General features: G+C 44.2%; 1 protein-coding gene across 1 annotated transcript in view; it reads right to left on the bottom strand.

Annotated features, from left to right (window-relative positions):
- Positions 1-24,267, bottom strand: part of WLS (Wnt ligand secretion mediator) — a 102,682-nt gene that overhangs the window by 14,242 nt on the left and 64,173 nt on the right. The window contains exons 3-10 of the mRNA XM_059375083.1: positions 19,983-20,107; positions 14,095-14,256; positions 12,959-13,095; positions 10,296-10,464; positions 8,843-8,940; positions 8,456-8,519; positions 6,143-6,286; positions 4,838-4,921 (exon numbers count right to left, since the gene is read on the bottom strand). Of these exons, the coding sequence (XP_059231066.1) occupies positions 4,838-4,921; positions 6,143-6,286; positions 8,456-8,519; positions 8,843-8,940; positions 10,296-10,464; positions 12,959-13,095; positions 14,095-14,256; positions 19,983-20,107 (983 nt within the window). The remainder of the gene's footprint in view (positions 1-4,837; positions 4,922-6,142; positions 6,287-8,455; positions 8,520-8,842; positions 8,941-10,295; positions 10,465-12,958; positions 13,096-14,094; positions 14,257-19,982; positions 20,108-24,267) is intronic.

The raw sequence follows: 24,267 nt of genomic DNA on the forward strand, positions 1-24,267 counted from the left end.
TCTCCTGCAAGAGACCCTACTTCCTATGACATAAGCTGGGAATCCTCAGTACCTTTTTGCTCAAAGTGATTCTTGTTGGGACTGGCATGACAGATCTAAGGAAACACCCACTGTACGCCTGGTTCACAAGGGTATTTGACAGATGGATGTTTGTTGAATGAATATGGATAAAAGTACAGGCATGTGTAGGAATGGAAGTAGAAAGGGAGGATAGAAACAGTCGTTGTTAGGAAATATCTGATGGCAAAGTAAAGAGAAACTACTGCATTCCACAGTAAAGTCAATTACCCATTGACTTACTTTTAAGTAAGTCAATGGGTAATAGGTACTATTTCACTTAAATATTACTCTCTAACACAGATATTAGCAAAACTAAGACTTTTTAAAATAACAAGGGTAATGACAGTTAAGATTTATTCAATGCTACTATGTCAGACACTACTGTAAGAATTTTACATGGAGGATATTATTTAGTCTTAATAGCGTCATTAGTTGGCAGGTAGCATTTCCACTCAACACAGGGGAAAACTGCCACAGTGAGGTATGTTATCTTGCCAAGATTGCTCAGTCAGAAAGTCGTGACTCTGACTCCGAAGGAAGATATTCTTAACCATTATGTAATAAAAGAGTAGGAATATTATACTTAAAAAAAAAAAAAGATTTTATTTACTTATTTGACAGAGAGAGACACAGCGAGAGAGGGACCACAAGCAGGGGGAGTGGGAGAGGGAGAAGCAGGCTTCCTGCAGAACAGGGTGCCTGATGCGGGGCTCAATCCCAGGACCCTGGAATCAGGACCTAGGCCAAAGGCAGACGCTTAATGACTGAGCCGCCCAGGCGCCCCAAGAGTAGCAATATTAACCTAAAGAGTGGTGAGTCCGTTAAGTTAGCATATGGAGCAACTATTGTGGAAGACCAGACTTCCTTTGAAAATTCACTTAATTAACCATAATGCAAATTATTATTCAGTGTATATATATATACCAGTTTGCAATTTCAAATCCATAGAGTAATACAGACCTAGTAATATAAGATATTCAAAACTGGATCTATATGCAAAATACAACTTTACAGTAGAACCGCTGAAATAAGATGCTCATACCATGAGGGGGACACAGGTGCTAAGATGGCCTGAGAAACTAGCAGATTCATGCCCCCTCTCAGGTTTGCTCTGAGACACCTGCACCTTGTTTAGTGTAAGGTTGCAGAATTACCATTACTATTTAATTTGTAATCCCTAAATGTATTATTTCCTGCTGAGGGCAAAGAGTTGAGTCTGCATAAATGAGCTGTATACAGAGTCACTCGACTGTGGGTGTGTGCCCGTCTCCTCTCAGTCCTGCCTGGAACCTCCTGTGTTCTGAGCATGTTCCCACCGACAGGAACCACACAGTAAGCAGTCTCAACAGAGCAGGCCTTGTGAACCCGAAATCTTATTAATGCCAAAGCACAGAGGTGACAGTCACCCCATTTTAACTTCCAGAGGAAAAAAACAGATAGCTCCAACCAAAAAAGAAAAAAAAAAGAAAAGAAAAGAAAATCATCTTCCCTCTGCTTAAGTCTTATTTCGAACAGTTCCTGTTTTTCCTGATTTAACATTTGAACAATTTACTTTTGTGTGAAACCACCCAATTATACCCCTGGAGCCAAGTGAAGGTCAAATCCCTTTACACCCAGTAGTCTTGACAACCAACATTCCACTTAACAACAAGATTTCCAAATCCCAGACACAGGCTCTCTTACTGGAAACATTTCCTCTGTGAGTAACAGAATGAAGTGATCACACACACAAAAAAGAGCTGGGGACAGGCTCTCTGGGAGTTGGCTGCATGGGGCCTGACCTGAATGTCAGGCACCTGGGGGTCCCCTTAGTGGAGGTTGGTGACCTTCTCCCCTGCATTGCACTTCTGTTCCCTACTGCCCGCCACCTCTAAACGGAACGCCTCTTTCTTTTCCAGAGGGAAGGGGCTAAAATACCAGACTGTGATGTACCATCTCTCGGTTGCTAGGACTGAGGCCATTAAAATGGCAGGCATTAAAAGACTGCCCCACAGGACCCAGCTACAAAGCCTCAAGGTCACTGCATTCCACAGCTTCCTGTGGGCCCTTCATTCCTGGCCTCAGAGCTTCAATATCCTGGCGAGATCCCCTCGCATTATATTTCATGGGGCTTAAATGCAAGCTCTCTCAGCAAGCCCGAGAGCATAATGGGAGTTTTAATACATTCCTTTTACCTAAGGCTGGGATCTATTTCAAAAAGTTACCCAATAGGTTTTCTTTCAGGTGAGCTCATTGCTGAGACATTCCAAAATGACATTAAAAAATAAATCCTCTGATGACTATATTAGTACAGTACCTGGGACATGGAGAGTTATGCTTGAAAACGTCTTAGATATCTATAAATAAACCTTAAAAAAATAACGCAGCAGGAGGAATGTGAGGAGCTAATGGAATCCAAAAGAGCTCGCTGCTACCCCCTTGGAGTTGAAATCCACCCTGGGCAGACTGTCGCTCCGGCAGATATAAAAAGCCAGCCACAGGCTGGAGCCATGTTAGAAAATACTGGGGCAACGGAATATTAATCTTTTTCTCCAAAGAAAAGCCACAAACTCTGTTCCTTGGAAGACTTGCTTGAAAATGGTGCACTGTATAACACAGACAAGGCTAAATTCGAGCAACATGTGTGGACTGCCTTCAAGATCAGCCCGCTGTCCCTTCCTGACTTCAGGTGGAGGGGACTCTTGGCAGAGCCAGGTGAGTGAGCAGCATGGGGCAGCGGGAGCGTGGTGGCAGCTTTCTGAGGTGGCAGAGACACGTGTTAAGACCCAAAGTGCCCTTTGTTTCTGCCTTCCTAAGAAACTGCCTCGGGATTGCCCTTCATTCCTCAGCCCAGCTGACTAGAAGCTTCTGTTTCTCCAAGGAGTGTGTCCTGCTCTCTCAGATTCACTGAGTGTCCCTGTGTGTTACCGAGGCCCTGGAGGACTGGACACTTGGGTCACGTGAAGGAATCAGCCAAAGGGTAAGTCAGCCCTCAGACACCCTTGTTGGAGCCCCGGCTGGGTGAATAAAAAACTCATTCAGAATCTGAAATATGCTACTGCACTTGGAGTGGCGACTGAAGTTCCCTCGGTTTCATGAACAGTCTGATACAAACACGGCACTGGTGTAGGTCATAGCAGATGTGGTAAGCAGAAATATCGAAGACAGATATGGACTATTTGTTTTATTTGTTTTCCACACCCATTTCAGCCTTCAACAGCAACACTCACACTGCCCAGTGGGCAGAGCCCAACATGGCTCTAGGGGCTCCTAACATGGTCAGAAGCACCCTGGGGTGTCCCTGCAACAAGTTTAAGGGGTCCATGAACTGGAAGGAGAAAAACTGTATCTTCATTTTCACCATTCTCTAACTGAAAGTTACCATTTCTTGCAATTATGAATGTAGAAAACAAAGTCCTGTTAAAATGAACACTAGCATTACCTGTAATTTTGTTACCAACAGAAATCATGACATTTTCATAACAATTACAATTATAGATATATATATCTGTAACATCGGCAACATGGATAATTTCAAATATCTTTGAAATCCAAAGTATCATCTTTTACTCATTTAAAAACATTCAAAGAAGAGGCCCATAGCCTCCTGCAGGTTGCCTTGGGGTCTATGGCACAAAAAAGCACCGGAGTCCCTCCACTAGAAGGAAATGAGCCAGCACAATGAGACAAGTCGGTCCTATGCAACTCCACTTATGCAACTAACATTCTCAGTTTGGGCCACCTATGCAACTAACATTCTCAGCTTGGGCCAAAAACAGGGATGACAGAACAGTTGGAAAAAAAAAAAAAAGAAAAGAAAAGTCAAAAGGACTGGGTTCTGGTGCCTAACTTACTGAATGGCCTTTGGCACAACATTCACCCTTTTTGTCATTCCCAAGAACACAACTATTCTGGCCCACGATGTGCCAGGCACTCTGCAAAATTACTTTGTAGGCATTACTTCCCAAGGTCCTTCCAGCCACCTGGTCCTTCCAGCCACCTTTTGTCGTGGTACTATTCCATGCATTCTACTGATAAGAAAATTCAACCTTAGAACTGTTAAGGAATCTATCCACCACCCCACCCAGCTGGAAAACAGCACCAATGGGAAAATGTCCCTAAGGCCATTTGGTTTTATAGCTAGCAACTGAGCTAACAACCCCTACCACTGTACTGACCCACAGGATTTTTGTGATGCTCAAGTGAATGGCAGGTAGTTTGTCTGTCAGATTTAAACAAGGTTTTCCACTTTCCAAAGCCAGTTACCAACACTTTAAAATTATTACCACTACTGAGGTTTTCAAGTATAGCAAAGTTTTGAGTTTTAGAAATACCCCGCAGAAAGATAAGATTCTATCAAGGGGACTTCTGAGTTGTAGTTCATGTTTAAGTGGCAAAATAATTATCAGAATGGCTGATGGACTGTAAGAGCATCTACGTTAATGCCAGATAAAGATCGAGTCCAACTAATACTTGCTTGTTGGTGTTCTGCTATAGGGCTTAAAAACTGCATTCCCTTAAGTAAATGAAATAAGTGCCCTTCAATCTGGCTGCAGGCTTTTAATTTATGTAGCAACTTTCTTCCTCCTACAAGGTTGTACCGAAAGGGAAAATTCCATCCGCCTCTAGCCAGGTGGTTAAGTCCCAGAGTGGAGCAGCCTTAAAAAACATGGCTTGAGGAGCTGCCCAGCATTACAGCCTCTCTGCTCCTTTCTTAGCAGCTCTCTAGAACTTTCTGTGCAGAGTGGAGGCACCCCTCCAGGAACATTCTCACCCTGACCCTTCAGGGGCCACCTACCTGACTCACGATGAAGAAAATGACAGTCATAGCAGCGCAGGCCAAGGTTATCAGCATGAGGAACTTGAACCTGAAAATCAGCCCCTATTGGGAAAGAGAGAAAGAGCAGTTTACCACTCTCCCGGCTAGCACTAATCCTTTTCCCAAGATATAAATCTGTAAAAAAACAATTAAAAAAAATCTATAAAACAAAAGCCCTAAGAGGGACGAGTAAAATAATTTCACATACTAACATTTCTCCTACAGAGGTGAAGGTGGCTGAAAATCTTACTGGGCCAAATATTTCTTATGTTCTTATCTCTCATGAAACAGTGATACCAGAGCCTGGGGAAATTATATTCACGGCACGTTGTGAGGCTGCTAATTTCCCTGCTAAGCTGGTTATGCTTCTCTGCAAGGGTTCAAAGTCACCAAATCCAAGTTTTCTGCGGTTGTAATAAAAATTCTGCTCCAGTGAACAAAAAGAAATGTGCCTATTAATCAACATGAAGTGGATTTGGTTGAATTTTCTCATGTGTCACTCTGGCTCTAGAGACAGGCAAAGCTTCAGAGAGTGCTCAAGGTTTCCTGAGTGCAGGATTTAAGAGAACCTGTGTTTCAGGGAGACACACCTCTTATTCCAGGGCTCTTAGCTGCAGATCCACTGCACATAAAAACCCTGAGTTCTGCAGTTTCTGTTTCTTTTCACAAGAGGAAATAGGCCCATGTCTCCAAGGACTCAGGCATGAGTCCAAGGGATCCTTGAAAAATTAAGAATGTGTTGCCTCCATTAGAGATCTGAGGATGTTGAGTGTTTTCCCTTGAACAAGGCACATGACCTTTCAACAGAGATTACTGATTTCTATCTGATCACATGTTGGATATTTTTGGGGAGATGTGCCCTCTTAAAGAGTCTAAAAATCAGATCATCTGGGCTGAAGCCCAGGCTCCGGCAAGGGAACCTTACCTAAAGCCTCACCCCGGCCAAAGCCCTGATTCCACCTTGTCAAATCTCCCATCTGGTATCACCCACATTCCATCCCAAAGCTGAAGAACCTGCTGAACAAGTTCACCCCTTCTGAGGACAGAAAGACAGAGAGACCACAGAAAACTCCAAGACAGACACAAGCCAGCTAGATGCTATCAGGTTTAGACTCTTATTTTGTCCAGAGACCCCGCATGACAGGAGACTCCCTCCACATGTATCTGCAATAAAGGTGTCTCCTCTCCAGGTGTAGGTAAGTGTGTGGTATGCGTTTACACACCGAGCAGGAGCTCTCGAGTCTCGAGTCACCAGTTCCCACACGAGCCTGAAAGTTTGCTCACCTCGTAGTGGAGCCGCCGGACTTTGCTCATGGCCGGCAGGCTGGACTGCTTCCCGCTGATGTTCTGAAACACCTGAAACACCATGAAGCACAGAAACAGGAAGTAGAGGCAGAGGCAGATACCAGCCACAATGATGAAGGCCATCTGATGGTTTCCAGTAAAGGAAAGGGCAGGCTTGCTGATGACACAAACACCTCCCCTCAGTTCTGCTGGCAACGACACCCACGGTCTCCAAACAGGGGGATAAAATAGTAAAATCTGGCATTCTAATGCCAGCGATAGCAATTTTTGGACACAAAAGTACAAAAGAGCAGAATGTTCCAAGCTGCTTTCTGAGGTGAGTGAGAAGAGGAATGGTGCCTTGCTTATTAGAAATGCAGACTCCGGGCGCCTGGGTGGCTCAGTGGGTTAAGCCGCTGCCTTCGGCTCAGGTCATGATCTCAGGGTCCTGGGATCGAGTCCCGCATCGGGCTCTCTGCTCAGCAGGGAGCCTGCTTCCCTCTCTCTCTCTCTCTGCCTGCCTCTCCATCTACTTGTGATTTCTCTCTGTAAAATAAATAAATAAATAATCTTAAAAAAAAAAAAAAAAGAAATGCAGACTCCAGGGCCTACCAGAGACCTACTGGATCAGATGCCGCCTCTTAACAAGATTCTCAAGAGACTGGTACCAGGAGACATTCGAAAAGCACTCAAATAACAGGTGTTGGTTGCAAGTGACTGGTCAGGTAGAACGCTGCATTAAAATCACCAGAAGTTATAATACAGCCCAGGTTCCATGGTGGATCTATGGAATCCAATTTTCCAAGAGCAAGGAAACCATGTTTGAGAACCAGTGGGCTAGTGCTTGGATTTTTAGAAGGAGCCCGAGACACCCGGTCAGGGGGTTGATGATGTGGGGGTTGGGAGCAGCAGCTCAAGGGAGGCTGGGCATGGGATGGAAGGCCTTCCAGTAAAACCAGGGATGAAGTTCTGCCTGCAATTTTCTGTCACCACAAGAAAAATCTTGTCAAATGGAACAGAGAACAGAAGGACAGATGGCCAAGGTGGGAGATGAGGGTAGAAGCAGCATATACTTTGAAACTGATCCGGGCAACTCTGAGACCTATCTTGAAAGCCCAACTGGAGAAATCACCAAGGTTTGGAGAATGCTGAGCTGGCTTGGGAGGCAGGTGACCTGAATCTAAGTCCCTTCTGCTACAACTCCACCCCAAGTTGCGTATTTTAAGATACTTTAACAACTGTGAACTCGGCGTGTATATTTCATTCAATAACATATTAAATGCAGTTTCTCCTTCCTTCCTAAAGCCGAAAGCACCCTGGAATAAAGGGAATATAGTTTTTGCTACAGGCCCTGAGATTTTATTGGCCTCCCTGGACCTCCAACGTATGTGTACAATGAAATGACTGAAGCAGACTTAACACTGTAAGTACTCCCTGCGCTGTGCAGCTCACATTTTTGGGAGGAAGGATGGGCGCTGGGGAGAGCTCAACTCTCTCATCTTCAAGGTAACGATACTACAGAATCAAACTGGCTCACAAAGGTCTTGTGATACTAAGAAGCCCACGTAAACATCATGGCCGGACAAAGCGCATTTACCAGCACATGACCCGATAGCATCCATCAAGAAAGAAGACAACTCCAGCCTCTCTCCCCACGACGGAGAGTCTTTTTCTCCCACAGGACTTAACATATTATTCAGGAAGATAAAATATTTACATCTAGCACCCTAAAGGGGAGAAGTGAAGACTGTGGCTTCTGCTTCATGAAGATAACTCAGACCGAATGTACACCAACCAGCCAAAAACCTTGGCTGCTGCTCTGGAACGAATCACCTTAGTCTCAGAAATGAACAGCCACAGCGTGGTATGCCCGCACACCATAGTCACCATAAGAAGTCTCACACACGGAAGGACCTCAGAGATAGGCTCTCCCCAGCAGCTCAGAGATAACCCTCTGTGGTTCACGCCAGTCATGCTTGAGTCTGCGGTAAACAAGTGTCTAAGAGATCATCTGGACAGGCTGTGGTAAGACAAGCAACTGCGATCCCTAGCCCTGGGGATACGCTGTACCTTCCTCTTTCTGCCGGCTCTTACTGGCAGAAATACTTGCTTAAAAGCAAGCATTAATTCCTCTTATTTGCCTGAATTGTGCCATTCTCATTGGTCTGAGGATCAAAGCTCTGGCTGGCACACATGGAGAACATCAGCAGGACTTAGACCATGATCTGGGGGGGGGGGGGGGGGGGGGGGGGGGGCGGGGGACCAGGCAGCTATGGGAAGAAATGTAACCCTGAAGCCACCAAGGAAGGATACGGCCAGCTCGGTTCCAACATCTGTAGTCCAGATACTGTAGAAGGGATTTGTGAGCTGTACCCCTCTGCAAAGAAAAACGAGATGGAAAGACAATTAATACAGAGGCAAAGGGGGATTTTCCTTTTCACACATCCTCTACTTCTCAGCCAGAAGGCGGGGAGTGTGTGGAGATTAAGAAAAGTTCACAGACTTAAAGAGAAACAGTTTGAAGCAAAGGACCAGCACAAATATTTCAGCCCAATCCTTATCCGAGGATGTGACCATGTCCAATGCTTCTGTCCCACAAGCTCCCGGCCACCCTTCCGTTTTTTGACCTTTCCTCCTGAGGAGCTCGGGTGGACACGGGGATGCACCTCTCAGCCCAGGATCCCACAGCCACCTGCTCACCTCTCACACATGTCGAATATGAAGAGGCAGAAAGAGCCAACAGCAATTGGTCCGACTTGCTTCCAGTATCCTGCTATGTGATTCCGCTCATGCTGGTCCTGCAGGAAACCGAAATGAAGAATGAAACTGGGGAGACCAAAACAATTCTGGAGGTAAGTCAGTCATTGCGACAGTCCTTGCTGACCACCGGATGTATACCACGCATCATGCTAGACTCAAGGCATATGAGTAAGACCAAAATCTCCGTTCCAGAGGACCTCATTTTTTATCAGCCCATCCATAGGGGCTCTCACAGCCACTGGAACAGGATGCTATGGGAACACAAAAGAAAAGGCCTTGTACCCTCAGCAGTGGAAGTTCTCTGCTCTGCAAAATAACTCATTCCAAATTAAATTATGTCTTATCACTTGTGTTTGTTCAGGCGGGTGGATCTCCAGAGGACAAGGTAAAGACTACAAGGCATTAAAATACGTCAAGAGATGGATCAATCTCTCTCATGGTTGGGGAAAATAGACATATGTTCTCCCTATCTCCATTCAAAGCAAGAGTGGTTCCTCTTGGTAGACACACAAAGATGCTAAGAGACAGAAAATGAAGGAATATAGAGTGAAAACATGGGGAAAGGCAGAAGACAAATCTTAGCACCCAGGCTAGAGACCAGGTGTGAGAGTCCACACAAATCCTCTGTGGCTGGCTGTGCCACTGCTGGACCCAAGTCCACTGTACTCCTAGCCCTGCTGTCAAGGGCTCATTCTCAGTGCATCACCACTGGAGGACCCCTCCCGCCTACCCCAGGTACCCCAGCCATCAGCAAACAACTCTCTCTCCTCTTACTGCTCTCCTAGAAGCGTTCCAAGTTTTCAGAAGCAATGATCAAACTCTAGGAGAGTTTAAAAGCAGTCCACTACTATGAAGCTGACTGCCCAACAGGACCAAGCTCCAGCTGGCATATCACCTGAGCCATGATGTTAGGACCCCATCATTCTTATTGGTATCCATACTACCTTCGATCCCTCTCTCTGGGCAAACTGAGATCAAGGAGGTCAGTGTTTCAGAGTAACAGGGGTTACTAGGCCACCTGGACAAACTGCCCCCTGGAAAAAGCCAGACCCACATTCTCTGGGGGTTACCTTGGTCCTGGGGACAAGCAGAGCTAAAGCCAAAGCAGAAGAAACAGTAATAGTCACTGACATTGCTGTGTTTACTTCCTGTGAAATACTCACATTATTTTGCTTAAATCTTCCAAAAACCCTATAAACTGGGCCTTTAAAATCCACTTTACAGATGAGAAACTGGAGATTCTGGGTCAGAAAGTCACTTGCCAGAGTCCACTTGGCTAGGTAATCAGTGGTGGAGTCAGAATTTGAACCGGCATTCTGACTCTGGAGCTCAGTCCTGCAACCACTGGTTTACCTTGTCTCAGCCCGGTCTCTCCCCACTCAGGAGCTCTTACCATCATGTGCTCGCCACAGAAGATGATCCAGAAGGACAGCAGCATCGCGTAGAAGATACCCTGTCGGATGTCGCCGAACAGCAGCATCCAGGTCCAGTCAAACCCAATGGAAAACCATTCCACTGGGATATTGATAAAAGTCATGGAAATCCCAAGGGCAAAGATGACTCTGATCATGAGAAAACAGCAAGAAAACCACTTTATTCACCTAGGAGACAGATTTTCAAAAACCAAACCAAATGAAACCAAAACCGAAACCAAAACCCCAACCTAGTTTGGGGGAATTGAGATGCTACCTACTGAGACTGAAGTTGTATGATTAGTTTCTTAGCTCTCATAATGAGTTCCGACACCCAGATGCAAAATGCCTTATCTTGTTGTTGGCCCCACTGCATCATGAAGAAAGGCTATGTTAGCTTTTCTACAGAACTGAAGCTAACCTCCGTAGTACCCTGTACTTTATTTTGGTACCTCAGATTAAGAGCTTCCTACAATGTTTTCCTCTCCTTTGCCTTCTTAAACAGAAGACTATTCTGAACATAATTATCCTCTTCTACCTATTCAGGTAATCATTAACCTGATCATTAAAAACACTCATTATTGTGATGATGATATCCTCCACAGCAACTAGGACTTGGATAAGCATGCTTGTTTCCATAAGAAATTACTCAAAACAACAAGAAATACAACTCCGTTTAGCTGCTTGTTTACTTTTCATTTTGCTTTTTCCCTACTGCCCTATTGTCACTGCTCTATCAAATATCATTAATTTTTTCACTGACTTACTCATACTTTGTCATACCTATGACATACAAGTGTTAATTAAGCAAGGATCACATGCCAGGCATTTTGTTAGGGCCATAGATAACTAAGTGAGGTAGTACTCTTCTACTCATGGAGACAGATTAGTGGCTAAGCCAAATGTAGTGTGTCAAGAGATGTGACAGAAGTGTGCACAGGCTGCCCTAGGGACTTCTAACCTTGACAGAGACAGAAATTGAGAGGACTTATGAGTCATGATTGGGGAGGTCGAGGGTACTGCAAGCGGAGGGAAAAGCCTGAATCGTTTGGGGATCTGCACATGGAGGAAATGACAGGACATGAGGAAATGACAGGCCATGACATCAGAGAAGTAAAAAAGGCTGAACTCATAAAGAAACTCACCTACCCCATTAGAGAACTTATCTTGAAAGGACTGAGGATCCAATAAGAAGTTTAAACAGTGGAGTGACATCATTCATTCATTCAACAAATTCATTCATTCAACAAATTATTGGGCTCCTACTATGTGCCAGTCACTATTCTAGATGCTGGGGATATAGCAGTAAAAAAAGTAGGCAAGGATCCTGCTGTAATGATGCTTGCATTCAGAACGGGTGAAAGGAGGAGTCTGGGAGGAAAGCCAACAAATAAACAGAGAATATAATGAAGAAAAATAAAGCAAGGTAAGAGAATGGAGAGAGAAGGGGTATTATTTTATATAAGGGAGATAGGAAGAAGGTTCTAAGGTAAGAGACATTATGGCTGGGCCTGAAGGAAATGAGGAATTGAGCCACAGAAATATCTAGGAAAGAGCATTTCAGATGAAGAGAACAGCAAGTGCAAAGGCCCTGAGGTGGGAGTATACCAGGCACTTTTGAGTACCATCAAGTGGTAGAGAGGATAGGAGATGAAATCAGAAGTGACAAGGGGCCAGATCATCAAGGGCTTTATAGGCCAGGGCAAAGGAAATGAAAAGCCAATGGAGAGCACTTGGAGCAGAAGAGTGACAAGGTCTGATTTACACTTGAACGGGAACACTGGCTGCTGTGATAATAGACTGTAGGAAGAAAAACAGTGGAAGCAAGAAGTTGAGAGGCTCAACTTCTCAAGAAGTTGACAGGCTATTTGCAATTCTCCAGGAAGAAATGAAAAATGATAGGGAGTTAGATTAGTGGGGTAGTGATGGATATGGCAAGATTTCCTAGTGGGTTGGATGAGGAGTCTGAAGAAGAGAGAGAAGTAAAGGATGACTCCTACTTTCTACTCTCTAACCTGAGCAGCTATTTCCTATGATGGGGATGCTGGGTGCTGGGGAGAGGAAAAAGTCTGAAGAGGGAAGAAATAAAATGCTGTCCTTTGTATGCGTTACATTTTTGTGCAAGTGAAGATGTCAAACAAACAGCTGGAATTCTTGGGTTCAGGGTTGGGAGAGGCTGACGTTGAGGCTATGAATTAAGAATCATCAGGTATAGATGATTAAGACCACGTATAGTGTGTTTGTATATTAATGAGAAAAATCCAGCAGAAAGGAAAAATCACTAATGTGGGAAAGAAAGGGCATGATGTATCTACGAGTGTTGTCCTTCTGGAGCTGAGAGGGTTGGCTTAGGAGCAAGACAGTTTGTTCACTGTGACAGAAAGGATTTGCCCCAGACCATGGGAATGAAGAGCAAAGACAGAAGAGTGAGCCAAAAATGTGAGAGTGCTTTAATCCCTAGGATTTAGTAATAATTTGCATGTGAAAGCTGAAGGGGGGGGGGGACCCAGGATGGTTCACAGTCTAATCATCAGCCCAAGTAACACACTGACCACTTGAACTAGACCCCAGCAAAACCAGGACCATGACAGGCAGGATCAGGGATGCCAGTGTTCCTTAAGAGTGCTCTGAAATCAGCTCTTACTTTTCTAGAAGCACTGGGGGTCGGGACATCATAGTGATCCTCCTCCAATACCACACCATAATGATGAAGATGCTGGGCGTAAGGAAGGTCTTCATGGCAAACCACACCTTGGTGAAGCCTCCATTTTGATGGATTCCCTAGATAGAGACCAATCATAATTTTGAAGGTGAATATATCTTATTGTAATTTTCTATCAGCAAATGCATTTTGGGGAGAGGCGAAAGCAGATCTTTTCTGCCGAACTTTCAAGATCAAGAGTTTAGCAGTCATAGCATATACTCTCTTCACGTCCTCCCTAGCCCCTCCTCAGGCACTGTAGAAATCTAAATAAAAGGCAAAAAAATGGACTCTATACAACAGGAATCATTAAGAACATGATCAAAGATTCTTCTCTAAGGATTTTTATTGAAAAATTGAGATATTTTAAGATGCTCAAAACGTTGGTGTTGGTAAAATGTGTTAAGGTAAATATAGTGGAATGCTAAGCGGCACTGCAAAGTATATTTATATTAAACTCGCAATATACAATTAAATGAAAAGAAAAACAAGGAACAAAGAAGGCAGTTGAGTAAGGATCTTTTTTCTGGTAAGGATATATGTATCTATCTATATGGAAAAAACAATAAGGAGATATATCAAAACCTCAACAATGACTATTTCTCTAGATATTACAGGTCATTTTTATGTTCTATATGTTTACATGTGCTTCCTAATTTTCTACAATAAATATGTATTTTATATGTGACTTTCTTAAGATTAAAAAAAAAAAACAAAAATCCTCTTGCTCCATGTTCTATCTTTTTGCCTGTTAAATCAAGTGGAAAGAACCTAAAACACCACTGTTCTCCTTAACATTTGTGCTTGAAAGACATGTAAAAAAAATTACTTCTATCTTGGTGCTATTATGCCATCATGACCATTATTTAAAAACCTTAAATTGGCATAATAATTGCATTACTTTCCATTTAAGCTGTCAGCCATCATAGGTATGTTTTCCATTTCTCAGGTGAAGCAATTGACACACGGAGACGCCAAGAGTGAGATAGAGTTTCCTTCCAATACACATGCCCACAGACCAATGTTCTGAGCCAGTGTTCTAATGCTCCATGCTGCCAGGATCCATTAGGTTCACTTACCACCAACTGAATATCCTTTATTTCCCCAATCCCGACGTTGATTTTCTTCTTCTCATTCACAGGCAGCCGGATGTTCAGAAGGTAGTACTTATGAGCTACAGACCCGATTTCCATGAAAGGAAGGACATCACATTCATAGTAACGGCCCTCATACTCTGGGGTCTGGAAGAAGAACAGAGAGTTTGTGACAGAATCGCTATTTCCAATAGACTATGTCTGAATTGTCTTACCTTTGGCTCATACCACTAATGCTAAAATGGATACCTTAGAGCTACAGATTATAGGGCACAATGGAGGCATGGTGTCCACCAGCTTCCCCTCACCGCCCCACCCAAAAAAACCCCAAACACATTTGAGGCAGAGCCAGAAATTTTATTTTTTTAAGATTTTATTTATTTATTTGACACACAGAGAGCACAAGCAGGGGGAGCAGCAGGCGGGGGGTGGAGGGAGAAGCTTCCCATGGAGCAGGGAGTCTGGTCCGGGGGTTCAATCCCAGCACCCTGGGATCTTGACCTGACCCAAAGGCAGATGTTTAACCAACTGAGTCACCCAGGTGCCCCTAGAACCAGAAATTTCAGATAAAAAAAAGAAACCCTGGCTATCTCTTAACACCTTTCTCAGTTCTTCAGTCCTCATTAAGTCTCACCTCAGACTAAGGTGTCCTCCCAGGACTGCAAGGGCTTTTTATTTGCAGCACATGCCTGGAGCCCTCAAAGGTAGGCTGTATGGACCGGTCAACTTCTGAAACGTTCAGAAGAAAGCCCTTGCTGACGTTCATCACACTCTTAGATAATGGCTAATTATTTTCATGGTTTTGGCCTGAAGGAGAAGCTACAAAAAGGTAGAAAATATCTTCTTTTTATTGATTTGATAGAAAAAGAAGTCAAGGAACACTCAGAATTTGGGGAAGACAGAAGGGATAAAAGGTAATAATGAAATTAATTTATTAGAGATGCCCACGTGGGATTTTCTACCTAAGTGCCCAAGAGGTAAAATGGCAGAAGGGAGCAGAAATTTTAATTAAACCAAATTTAGCCCAGTTTCTAGAACACCTCTTGTACTTCCTGCCAAGGATTGAAAAGCTACCACCCAGAGCATGGTTGTAGGAGTTTAAAGAGTAGGGGTACAGGTTGCTTTTGGAAACTAAATTCTGCTCTGCCTCACCAGGACTCCTGGCTACATGTCTCTGGCAAGGGGTCAGAGTAGGGGAGTAAATATGGGCACATACAGGCATGAGCTTCAGCAGCCTGGGACTTTTTCCTGATAAAAGAGATGAGTGCCTGCCATCAATGTAGGGTTTATACGTCAGCTTCAATATTTGCTGGGTGCGCACCTCTTGATCCAGAGAAGTGAAAGACCTAATTTGCTGTTCCTAAGCTTATGTTCTCAGGAACAACATAATTTTTTTTTATATTTTCAGAATAAAGATTCCAGTTAAGAAATAAGAAGGAAGATAACAAGGAGTCCTCACTTGTGTACGAACGGTCTCTGACCCTTTTGTGATCTTGGGGATTCTTTATTGGACAGTCAGAACTCAGAGTGCAATAAACAGAATTTTGTATAGAGGCAAAGACAAAGTAGAGGTAGAGGAGGCTAACATCTAGATTTTGGGCTTCCATTCTTCCCTTCCTCAATCATAGCAGACATTATTAATCAATCATTATAGTTTTTCATCATCTAAGATTTGAGGGGCTCTTGCAGAACTACTAGTAGACTACATTTGGCTTATGAGATTTTAAAAATTCTTCTGTAGAGGGGCGCCTGGGTGGCTCAGTGGGTTAAGCCGCTGCTTTCGGCTCAGGTCATGATCTCAGGGTCCTGGGATCGAGTCCCACATCGGGCTCTCTGCTCAGCAGGGAGCCTGCTTCCTCCTCTCTCTCTCTCTGCCTGCCTCTCTGCCTACTTGTGATCTCTCTCTGTCAAATAAATAAATAAAATCTTTAAAAATAAATAAATAAAAATTCTTCTGTAGAAAGCTTCCTGCTTCTTTTTTTTTGAATTTTTTAATTTTTTATTTTTTTTTTAAGATTTTTAAAAAATTTTTGTTTGTTTTACAGACAGAGATCAAAAGTAGGCAGAGAGGCAGGCAGAGAAAGGGGGAAGCAGGCGCCCCGCTGAGCAGACAGCTCGATGTGGTGCTTGATCCCAGAACCCCAAGATCATGACCCGAGCCAAAAGCAGAGGCTTAACCCACTGAGCCACCCAGGCACCCCAAAAGCTTCCTGTTTCTTTCCCAAACTTCAGCTGTGGACTAGACGATTCTTCCTCTGTAGATTCTTTCTCTTTCCTCTGCTCCTTTCATTTACAGTTACAGATCAGGATGAGTACTGTGGCTCTCCAAGAACTACTGACAACACATTAGAGGCTCTTATTTGGCTTCAGGTTAAGCTGCATTAAGAAAGTTGATTACCCTCTGTGGTAACAGTATGAAAAAGACTTTCTGATATGTTTCCATTGAGGGTCTTCTTTTATTTCTACAAATTGAGATTTCTGAGAGGGAAGGGAACAAAACTTACTCAGTCTAATGCCACTGACTTGATAGTGTTTCTCACCCAAGTCCCACCGTGGTAGCAGTAATGGTTGGAGACATGGGTCTCTAACTCTGAGGGGAAAGAGGACCCTTGAGCACAGCAGGGAGAAGAGTGATGTTGTCTCAGACATGCCTAATGGCAGGCACAGTGCTGTGGTAAGGAAGGCACTGTACTCCATGCTCAGAGACTGCGATTCTAGCCCAGGTCTGGCCCCCTGCTGGGGGGAATGTCATTCACCTCATTCAGCCTCACTTTTTTTCCTAAGTAAAACAAGGTATCTGGGGTTCCTTCTAATTCCCCCATCCTGGTTCTCTGGGTGTCCTCTACTTCCCTGTCCTTACAGAGAGGGTTACACTACTACTCCATGAGACAAATTTACTGAAGTTGAACAAATCAGACATATCAGATTCTGGGATCATGGCCTGGCCTACCTGTCTTGGAGACAAATTCACTGTATCCTGTTGGGGGCTCTTCCTTATGCACCGAGGTTCTGCCAGCATTTAGGGCATTTAGGAAGAAAGACATTCACCCCCTCCTTCCTTTCCCCCATCCCCCTCAGCACTCCCCCAACTCCAGCATGAGACTGGCTAATTAGGACAAATTACAGCAGGTGGCAACTTGACTTTTTTTTTTCTTTCGACTTCACAATCCACCAGGGACTAAAAAGCTTTAAAGCAATTTCTCATTTAATCTTCAGACTCAAGACTAAATTTCACTGCAATCAAAAAGCAGAGATTTGATGATTCATCTCCTTCACACTTTTCAAGGTTTAATATCTTTCTTGAAAGGGATCAACACATCCTAAAGATAATTAAGCAGCCATCATTAAGAAGCAGTTGCAGGCTTCTTAATGACCTCCCCCTCACGTTTCTCAACACCCTCCGGTGTCTAAGGAAGGTGAGATAGGACTTTTCCCTTTTCCGAAGATGAAATTCCATATCCCAAGGCTTTATATCCTTTAACTTAGATATCCAACCAGTCTCACCTCTGAAAGATGCATTCAACTTGCAGTGACAGAAAGGTTTTAATTAATTTCCCCCGTTGCATGCAAAGATCTGAAAACGTCAGCTATTCCTCTCCTGCTACCTTCAGTTTCTCTCTACCATTCATTTTTTCCTGCAGATTACCCCCAAGCGCCTATCCCAAACAATTCCAGATAGCTTTTGGCAGGGGGTGTGTGCTATAATTGACAGCCAGCAGAGGATCTAAGGCAATGATTGTTAAATTTTATCAAACATGGGCGCATGGGTGGCTCAGTCAGTTGAGCACCCAACTCTTGATTTCAGGTCAGGTCATGATCTCTGGGCTGGAAGATGGAGCCTGCATTGGGCTCCATGCTCACTGGGGAGTCTGTTGGCGGAGAGTCTCTCTCTCCCTCTGTCCCTCCCCCGGCTCAAGTGCATATGCATGTGCACACTCGCTCTCTCTAAAATAAATAAATAAACTTCAAATTTTATTGAACTTAAGGAGTTGAAATCCTATTAAAACAGATTCCTGGGTGCCTGGGTGGCTCAGTGGGTTAAAGCCTCTGCCTTCGGCTGGGGTCATGATCCCAGGGCCCTGGGATCAAGCTCCGCATGGGGCTCTCTGCTCAGCAGGGAGCCTGCTTTCTCCTCTCTCTCTCTCTGCCTGCCTCTCTGCCTACTTGTGATCTCTGTCTGTCAAATAAATAAATAAAATCTTTAAAAAACAAACAAACAAAACCACAGATTCCTTGGTCCTATGCCTTGAGATTTTGATTCAGAAGGTTTGGGGGTTGACCTGGGGAGTATGCAATTTCTACAAGCTCCCAGGTGATGCTGGCGCTGTTGGTCCTCAGACCACTAGGAAACCTGGGGAAAGGACAGTTAGTAAATAGCAGGTGACCCAGCAGGTCCTATGTATAGGGTGCATGGCTTGCCCACAAGAGTCCCGGTGGCCCACCTGGTTAACATCCCCTTTCATTCTCAAACACAACCCAGAGTGGGTATTAAATGATAAGGTCACCCTGCGGATGTTGATTATCTCACCTAATCCTTATGCAGAATCCCAAGGCAGGTATTATTATTCCATTTTGCAGATATGCAAATGAAGCTGGGACAGATTAACTACATTTACCAAAGGCCACGCATACAATCAGTGATACAGCCCAGAATTGGAGCTAAGTGTGTTTTGCTCCAAATCCATACTTTTACTTAATGTTAACACTGTGAACCTGCCCCTTCCCACCTTACTCCTCTTCGGGGTAGGATGGACAACTGGGGCATGGTACTCCGCAGCTTCAACATGCCACTCCTCCCATCCCACAGGGAATCCTGACTTTGCAGTGAGATGCAAAAGTGAGGCCAGGAGAGAAGAGGAACTGACCTGATCAATGGAGCAGGTACTACAAAGCTGTCCAAATCCTTTAAAAGGAACTGACTTGACAATACCAAGGGACAAATGACATAATCAAGAATGTGCTTCAGTGTACTTCACGTGCAAAAAATGAGACCATTTCTGTACCTGAAGGGACATCAGTCATCACCTTGCTCAGGGTGCTTCATGTCAACACCCCTGAGGGTTGTGGATAGCCAAGTGTAACAGTAACTATGGCTCCATTTCATCTTCACAGATATTTTCACAGGAACGGGAGTCAGAATCTAGGGAAGGCGTGTGTGTGAGGATAATACTTGCCCCCGAAAAGGGCCCCTGGCTCATTGTGACCTGGTCCTTATACCATCTGAGGGCCACTGAGTCCACCTCTGCATTTTCACTGATGAGAAATCATAAAACTAAAGACCTTTGCCAAAAAGAAAATGTCTCCCTATTTTCAATGCAGGAGAGCAACCTCCCTCTCATGGATGGTTGAACGAATCCTTCTGAAAGAACCAGAGAAAGGAGAGCCTTAAAAATGGGTTGGAAGACCCAGGTCTCAAATGAAATTAGATTTCCTCCCTTAGGGCCTCTTTTAGTGTGTGGTGTTCACGGGGATTTTTAGTCTTTGTACCTGCACATTAACTGGCAACAACGAGATGCCTAAGAAACAGAGGAGAATATACAAGCATTGATCCAATATGATTCTCACACCTTAAAATAACTTAGCAACGTTGTTCAGACACTCTCAGCCCTTAAGCAGAGAACCAAGAGTTTATTTTTATGGAGGAATTTCAGAGAAACAACTATATCACTTCAAACAGATATTCTTCCTTCCTGGGCAAAGACCTAAAATCTCTGCTTTGCTCTTTCCTCTATTAAGACAAAGGATGATGACTAACCTTTGTGGGTCATGCATACTAAGAGTAAGGACTGTATCTATGAACTGTAAAATAAATCTTCTCATGTACCTGGAATCCAAATAAAAACCCTATCAACTTAGACATCAAAGCATCCTACCTTGGGGGATGTGAAGGTACATTTCAGTTTCCGGGGCACTCGCTCATGGGCCATTTCAGTCCATTCAGCAAACATATCATCGCGGTAAGCCAGGGAAACATCCATGGAGACTTCTGCATTTTCTCCTGCAAGAGAAAGGATGCACAATTCTGAAACGGCATCTGGGAAGGTATTTTGGGAAGAGCTCAAAAATTCTCATAGGCTCTGCCATGGAAACCAACAAGACAAAAGAAACATATTAGTTCCTAACAAACTCCAAATCCAAGACTCCAAATCCAAGTCTCCAAATCCGAGAACTTAAAAGTCACTGGATAAATGCTGAAGCTGGATGCTTGGTCCCTTCCATTAGCACTCTGCCAAGGAGTCCAAGAGCTTCCATTTAAACACCTCCAGAGATGGGGTCTCACCGTCTCTGAAGCAGCTCAGATGGTCAGACTGTGACTCATGATCAGCACTTATCTTCCTGAGACTTGCAACACTGCTCCTAGGTCTGCCCATAAGAGTTCACGGAATGTGAGATCCTTTTTCCACAAACGTGCCTTATGTACTTGAAACCCATACTTTATCTGCTTGAGTCTTGTTTCCTTTCTGATAACAATTTTCCAACCACCCCTCAGAGACATGATTCAAGTACCTGTCTTCTGAACATACTCTATTCTCAAGACATCCTTCTTAAAATTTCTCCCCAGGAAGCTCTTGAATATGAGACCTGTTACTGCTCAAAAACTCAAGACCCCTCTGCAAATTGTGGGGAAAGTTAATGTATAAGATGAAGGGCTTTTCCAAAGTTAAAGACTTACACACAGATAAGAATCTAATAATTAGCACGTACCCGTGCAACTGAATATTCACATGTACTTCCATATCAGTAAGGACCATAAGTGGGTTTAACTCACCACGGAACTCACTAAGGGATTAGATTAATGAAAATCACATCTGTCCATTTTATCTGTTTTATACTGTGCCGAGCAAGTTCAACAACAGAAGACTCTTAATGGGGCAAAAGAAGCACAGATCACATTTCCAAAATGCCTGGAGAGCTAGCTCTCACTGAGGTTAGGAGATGGGGCTTGATTCTAAGCTCTGGAATCTGAGCATCTAACACATTACACGGGAAAAAGTTAGTAACTGCTGTCTGGAAAAATAGGACTTTCTAACCACTGGCCCAGTGTGACTTGAAGCCAGTTTGACAATGTGAACCCCAAGTTGTCTGAAATCCTGAAAGAGAAAGAAAGAATACAAGAAAGGAGGCACTTGAGGCCACCTGGATTGACATGAAACTGTCAATGAACATCAGTGCCCCGCTACTTTATTGGTAGTATTTAAATCCTCACACACACTGCATTGGCCATTCCTATTTTCCTCCTCTCCCTCCTGACATACCACAGAAAAAACAGTAAAGGAAAACAAAGGATATTAAATCACAAGGGGGAAAAAAATGGTAACAGCATGAGGAGACCAGAGAATGCAACCATCTTTTTAAAAATGAAAAATGGATGAGGTAGGTCTTCCAGACAGCCACAGAAAGGGGCACAGCCTAAACTACTACAGAAGGGATATTCTGGAAAGGTGAACCATTCTGTCCAATAGACATCCAAGGCACTCAAAATCTGAAACCACCCATGTTGCAGAAGACAGAAAACACCAGTGAGGCGTGGTGATGGTGACAGGGTAACTGGGTCGAAGTGTGTACACAAAGTCATTGGATCCTGGTATTGTCTACCTTTTCCCACTTCCACACAGTTTGAGGGGAGACTCTGGACTTGAGTACACCAGACAGTGCAGAGACTCAGCATGGAAAACAGGGAAAATACGAGTCTACACATAAGAAATGGCGGGACACTCAGCTTGACAGAAGCCTTGCTTTGAGTTTGTACGTCCACTTAGGTGGGGCCTAGGCTGCCTACAGCTGCTCCCCACTTGATGGCCTCAGCGGTCAACAGAATGAACCAGCCAGAGTTCTAATATCAGGCACCAAGCTATATCGTTTTCATTTCTAACCATGGCATGAGAAATTGGGACTTTCGGCTATGTTGAAAGAACTCTTCCAGAACCACAGGCCTCAAGAGTACAAATCTGAAAAGCTGTAAAAGAAGTTATCAGTCCTTGGAGCCCCAGAATTCAGAGCAGCACTGGCCTTGGACATGGACAGAAAGGGCCCTTCATCTGGGATCCACATTTTAAAGGGCTCTGCTCTCTGGCCCTCTTACAGTTACCTTCCTTGCAGGAAAAGAAACCCTCAAGTGAAAGGGACATGTCCACCCAGAGCCTAATCCCTTACTCCTACTCTAAAAATATGCTCCAAGAACTCAGGACTGATCCCAGAATACCCTACCCAAACAGCCCTCAGCCTATTTTCCATGGCCTTGAAGGGCCGAGGGTCTTCCCCAGATCTGGCTTCCCAAGGTAAACTACACAACCATTTACACACCCGTGGGCTCAGAAGTGGTCAAAGGCCACTGTTAGTGGGATACAGTCAGCGACTGAGCAAGGAGGTTTGGGTGTCCACACACATAGCACTCAAAGCTCCTTTTTGTAGGGGATGGAGCCAGGGGTAGAAAGAAAAGGGGCCCACATTCCTTGGCCAGTCCCATCTTGGCTCAGAATTCCAAGGAGTCCAAGAATCCTAAATTCAAACCTGGCTTTCCAGTTCATTATGAAGGTAAAGTTGTTATGTTCAGATAATAGAACTTGGCTTAATGTTTTTGTTGGCCCGATTTATCACTTTTAAGTATTTAGACATACAACAGCTATGCTTTCACAGGCACCCTTGCCCTGGGCCCCACAAACATTAGGGATGAGCCTCATTCAGAACAGGTGCCTCACAGACAGGGAAGGTCAGGAAGACTCACTTCCTGGCCTGCTCCCAGTTTTAAGAGTTATTCCCATCTGTTGGGAATCCCTAAAGGAAAAACTGTTGTAAAATATGCCACTAAAAGCAAACAAATCTTAAACACTGCTTTCATGTATGATTACTCTGTATTTAGCCCGTATGACTTCCGTGCTTTTATTTAAATTACCTCACTTTATGTTCCCAACAAACTCTATGAAGTGGGCACGGATATTTCCTTTTGATTAGGGAGCGAGCTGAGGTTCTCAGATATTAAGTAATTTGCCTGAGGTCATATTGTTGTTGGTAACAGGAGGAAGACAACTATCTTGAAATCACCTTAAAAGACAACCATCTTTTTTACATATCTCACAGAAGACTGGCCACCTTGTGATGAAAACAGTCCATGAAACTAATCCCGAAAGATGAATATGTATGCTCTGTGTAGACCCCTTCTCCTTCAGGCTTCACACCCATCCTGTGGGAAAGAGGTTAGTAACTGGCAGACCTGGGACTTAAATCTGGGTCTGCATCACCCCAGAACCTCACTCCCTGCTACTTCCTTTGTTGGTAGAAAACAGCAAACTTTCAAAAGAAAATTCACAGGGGCACCTGGCTGGCTTGGAAGGTAGAGCATGTGACTCTTGATCTCAGGCTCGAGCCCCACGTTGAATCAAGCACATTGTGTGCAATGGGCCACTCAATTCCAACCCAGCACCTTTCACAACTTCCTACCTGAGAGAGAGAAGCAATGCTCCTCCGAGGCCATGCATGTGGCTTGCTGTGTATCTGGAATTCTCTCATCTGAGCTTTGAGGTGAAGAGCTACACAGCACCATTTCAGAAAACTGACTGGAGAAGCGTGACGTGGTATGGCGTGATGTGGCGTGACAGAGCTGGAAGCCTAGGGCCAGCTGGGTTTATGTCAGGGTCCACCCCTGTATGTGTGATCAGGGACAGGCTGGGTCTGGATGGAGCAGTAAGCTCTGTTGAGCTTAGTTGAGGCAGCAGCTTGTAGCTCTAGCTCACAGCCATCATGAGGTGGTACAGGTCGGTCTCACCAGACCTTCTGCTCTTGTCAATAGAAGACAGAAATGCAGACTGCTTGAAATCTCTCTCGATTTTTAAATGTCAGTAATTAATTCACTAAAAACAGAAGCTAAGCTAAAACAAAAATGAAACAAAGTCTCTGTGCAGTTCAGCTAATAAAGTATCAGATGACCTGAGTCCTCCTGTGGAGGGGACCCTTTTCATAGAGCCTCCACATCACCATTCTTTTTTCTTTCCATTTCACCCTCAAGTAAAGTTCTTCCTAAGCTATCTATTATTGTTCATGAACTGTATCCCATGTTCCACCTAATCCTCACACACCATTACTTCCTGTGCAGTCTGGGGCAGGTAGAGAAGTCATTCCTAAGGTAGAGAAGTCAGGACTCGGAAAGCCCCACCCTAGAAA

Source organism: Mustela nigripes, chromosome 14 (assembly GCF_022355385.1).
Source record: "Mustela nigripes isolate SB6536 chromosome 14, MUSNIG.SB6536, whole genome shotgun sequence".
Lineage (NCBI taxonomy): Eukaryota > Metazoa > Chordata > Mammalia > Carnivora > Mustelidae > Mustela > Mustela nigripes.